Source organism: Aegilops tauschii, chromosome 2 (assembly GCF_002575655.3).
Source record: "Aegilops tauschii subsp. strangulata cultivar AL8/78 chromosome 2, Aet v6.0, whole genome shotgun sequence".
NCBI lineage: Eukaryota > Viridiplantae > Streptophyta > Magnoliopsida > Poales > Poaceae > Aegilops > Aegilops tauschii.
Window position 1 is genome coordinate 579,946,279 of NC_053036.3, and position 3,822 is coordinate 579,950,100.

The 3,822-nt window shown below is 42.9% G+C and overlaps 1 protein-coding gene across 1 annotated transcript; it reads right to left on the bottom strand.

Annotated features, from left to right (window-relative positions):
- Positions 1-645: 645 nt before the first annotated feature.
- On the bottom strand, positions 646-3,585 carry LOC109736854 (protein FAR1-RELATED SEQUENCE 9-like). The gene is made up of 4 exons (XM_020296073.3): positions 3,532-3,585; positions 2,750-3,374; positions 1,670-2,705; positions 646-1,555 (listed from the first exon to the last, which is right to left on the bottom strand). Exons 1-4 carry the CDS (start codon positions 3,583-3,585, stop codon positions 646-648), a joined length of 2,625 nt encoding a protein of 874 aa, XP_020151662.3.
- Positions 3,586-3,822: the final 237 nt, after the last annotated feature.

Below are 3,822 nucleotides of genomic sequence, written 5' to 3' on the forward strand. Positions count from 1 at the left end.
TCCCAACTTTTGCTGCACAGCTAAATCAACACTTTAAATCATTCAAGGCTTTTTCCTTTTCAAACTTGTTATTTTGCTACAACCATGTTTTAAAAAGCTTCAACCATGTTTCCTAAAAGCTGCAACCATATTTTGAAAAAGTTTCAACCATATTTTGAAAAAGTTCCAACCATGTTTTTCAAAAGCTTCAACCATGTTTTTCAAAAGCTTCAAACATGTTTCCTAAAAGCTGCAACCTTGTTTACAGAAGCTTCAACCATGTTTTGAAAAAGCTTACCCCATGCTTTTCAAAAGCTTAGAACATGTTCATTATAAACATGGATCAAGCTGTGGTTACAACAACCATTGAGTACTATTCTAAAAATATATAAGGAAAAACCCACATTCTGCTTTTTTTTACAAAAAAATTCTACAAATATTGGCACCATCATACTACAAAAAGTAAGCTCTCACAAACATATAACAATAAGAATTATCTTAAATCAACTCTTGTAAAAAGGAACATTCTGCTTTTTTCAAATCACGCATGTAGTAATATGTTGCAATCCCACAAAACAAACATTCACAGCTAGTCAACACAACTTTTTATCATAAGTCATGGGGTGTTACAAGGCAATTCATCATTTTTTCCCTCATGAAAATATCCTAAAGTGTAAGGATTGTTTCGACGCCCGGAGCTTTCGCGCTCGCACTCGCAGCAAGAAAAGCTGCAAGGAGTTGGCAATCCTTCACGTTGTGATCTTCATCTTCACAATATTTGCATGGAGTCTTCTTTTCCCTTGGCTTTGGAGCTTTCTTCGTTTTCGCTGCGTCCTTCTTTGCTTTCTTCTTCATTTCATCTTCTCGAATCTCAATTAGTGGCTTCCTGCGCTTCTCTTTCTCTTTTGGCCTCCCTTTCTTTGCTGACTTTGGTGGGTTCCGCAGTCCTACGGGGGGTGGATCCCGCTGACCTGTACTTGGACCCCCTGAGACTTGTGCATTTTTTGCATGACCTTGGGCTTCTTCGTCTCCTGCAACCCCATCAGTTGCTCTAGCTTTTATTGCAGCAACCCCAACACTACCCTGATCAATTAGCCCAGAGACAAAACTATAAGCTTCATCATTGAAGCATGCATCAGAAGCGAGTTTCCCAAACTTCCGGCATAGAGAGTTAAACTTTAGGGTGTTTGTCGTGGGGACGGCGAAATGCATAGCTCTATGCCCATCGCCCGGTTCAGGCGCAAGGTCGGTTGCTCTCTTAGACCATCTTGGAAGCATGTAAGTCGCAGGTATCGTTTGCACGTTCAGGTGCACCATGACACGGATGATATGTGGGCAGATCAGCCCACACATCTCAAACATGTTGCAGGTGCACATGTATGTCTGATCTTTAGGGGCAACACACACTGTGTACACTTTAGGGTTGACGCCATAATTTGCAACAATGCGAAACCAGACGACATCCCCTTGCAGCTGATATTGCAGACCATAGCCTGTTGATTTAGCCAACATTTTTTGAAACTTGGAAAATACCTCTCTGGTATAGAAATCTGCAGCTTGCTTTTCAATGTTGTAACTGCAAACAAAAAAGCTTCCAACATCAATAAGAATTGCTACATATGTTTCAAAGAAATGCTGCAACCCCACTGTACTGGAAAACTAAAAAAATGCTACATGACTTTGGACTTACTTTCCCCAGAGTGGCGGCCTCGTCGCTTCATTGATGAAGCCAGCATTGTCTTCACGATCAAGCATTAGCTCCTGGCAAAGCTCAAACTGCTGGACAAATGTCCAAACTGAGTCTCCATGATGATTTAAAGTCTTGAAGTAGGAATTCAGGCCCTCGGACCGCCCGGTTGTTCCTATGAATGGGAAGAACTTATTCCTAAAGTACACAGGAGCCCACATCTCCCTGCTGTCCCACATGTTCTTGAGGTGTTTCTTATCAGCCACACCAAATAACTCAACCATCTGCTTCCACCGTTCTTCAAACTCCTCAACGGTATCTGAATCATTGATGCAACCATAGAATGCTTCAGCAAAAGGCTCATCCTTGCCCAGCATCTTCCCTAGTTTCGTCCTTGCAACCCGGAAGACGTGCCACTTGCAACATCTATGTGTTGAATCTGGAAATACCATTGAGATGGCTTTAGCCATTGCCTGGTCTTGATTCAACGGATGCTCGTTATTCATTGCCAACATCCATTGCTGGAAGACCCACTTGAAAGTTTCGATGGTCTCATCAGGCAACAAAGCGCACACCAAGCAAACGGTATGTTTGTGGTTGTTAATGCCAACAATCGGAGCAAAGGGCAAGTTGTAGAGATTTGTGCAGAATGTGGTGTCGAAAAACACACAATCTTTGTACTTTGGATACAAGGCCCTTGTTCTCCCATCAACCCAGAAAAGCGCCCTAACAGCTCCATCTTCTTCTAGCTTCGAGAAAAAGAAGTTGGGATTCTCCACTTGTCTTCTCTCAAAGTACTCGATTGTCAGCTCCAAATCACGCTCTGATAGGCCCCTTCGCAGCTTTGCTCTTGCATTTGTCACATCAGTCTTCACGTACGGCAAACTCCTTGGATCGCAACACCGTGCATCTCCAAGCAAGCCCATCATATTAGCCGTTGATATGTTGCGATAGTCAGTGAAGTGATGTACTGCATGTCTGCATCCGGGATCTTTCTGTGAGAGCGGCAAAATCTCCGACGCCCCCTTTGCAAAATCAGCTGGTGTGTGTGATCAGCCTCAAAAACTGTCACAACCCAGCTACCGTTTTTGAGGTTAACACCCATACGAGCCTTGCAATCATACCGCTCCAACCGGTTTCTTATCCTCTTGTCGCTCACATCCATATAGATGCCAGCTCGTTTGCTTGCAGATTTTTTGTTACTGGAATAGCTCATATCAACATGTTCACACTGATTTGTTGCAGCCCCGTCAGAAATGCTACCACCAACATTCTTCGAAGGATTTTTCCGTGAGTGTACGCACTCAAAAACTCTATAGATTAGAATGCGCTTCTGCTCCGAGCTATTTTTCCTACTATGCTTTGATGTCACAATGCGAGTTCCAAAGCCCATCTTCGAGGCATATTCATTGTAAACATGCTGAGCTTCTTCAACATTGTCAAAAACCATTCCAAGAAAAGGGACAACTGGCTGTGATGATATTTCTTCATCTGGTTCGTCAACAAGTGTTGCAGCATTTCCATTGGCATTGTCACTAGCCACACGGGCATTGCCATGATTTGGAGCTACACCATCCGTGTTCAGCTGCAACGAATCGTCACTATCATTTCCCATAGTACCATTCAGATCAATTCCATCATCTTCTTCTTCGTGCGCAACATTTTGCATATCATCATCAAGGAAAATGGATGGCTCCACAGCAACATTCTGCAACAAAATCAGCAGGAAGATGCTTGCATTAATTGACAACAAAAAAAGTGGACGCAGCATGTCAATCACAATTCCAAAACAATTCCTGCATGCAGCATTTTAGGATGTAGCATGCAACATCCAGCAAGACGCATGTAGCAAGTGCAACGCATACTTGTAACATTTTACTAGCAGACAGCAGGAAGATGCTTGCATTAATTGACAACATCTCAGAAACATTACACAAAAATCAAACACAAGTATGTTGAGAACATCTCTTTTTAATCTCACGCTCATCAATTGAAATAAAGGTTGCAACTTTTTTTGTGAACAAAAGGATCTACGATTTGCAATTGGAATTCATGCCAGATCAATTTCATCCCGGCCATGCCGTGCTGCATCTTGGAAGACCACATCAGGGTTATAGTACCGTTGCAGCACCGGTCCACTACCACCAGGGCCTTGC

Bases quoted from the DNA above. Each gene is read 5' to 3' on its own strand.
- LOC109736854 (XM_020296073.3), bottom strand. From the start codon at position 3,585: ATGTTGTCAATTAATGCAAGCATCTTCCTGCTGTCTGCTAGTAAAATG. The intron at 3,375-3,531 runs GTATGCGTTGCA...ATTTTGTTGCAG, and splicing joins CTGCTAGTAAAATGTTACAA to AATGTTGCTGTGGAGCCATC. The intron at 2,706-2,749 runs GTAGCTGGGTTG...CACACACACCAG, and splicing joins GGGTGTTAACCTCAAAAACG to CTGATTTTGCAAAGGGGGCG.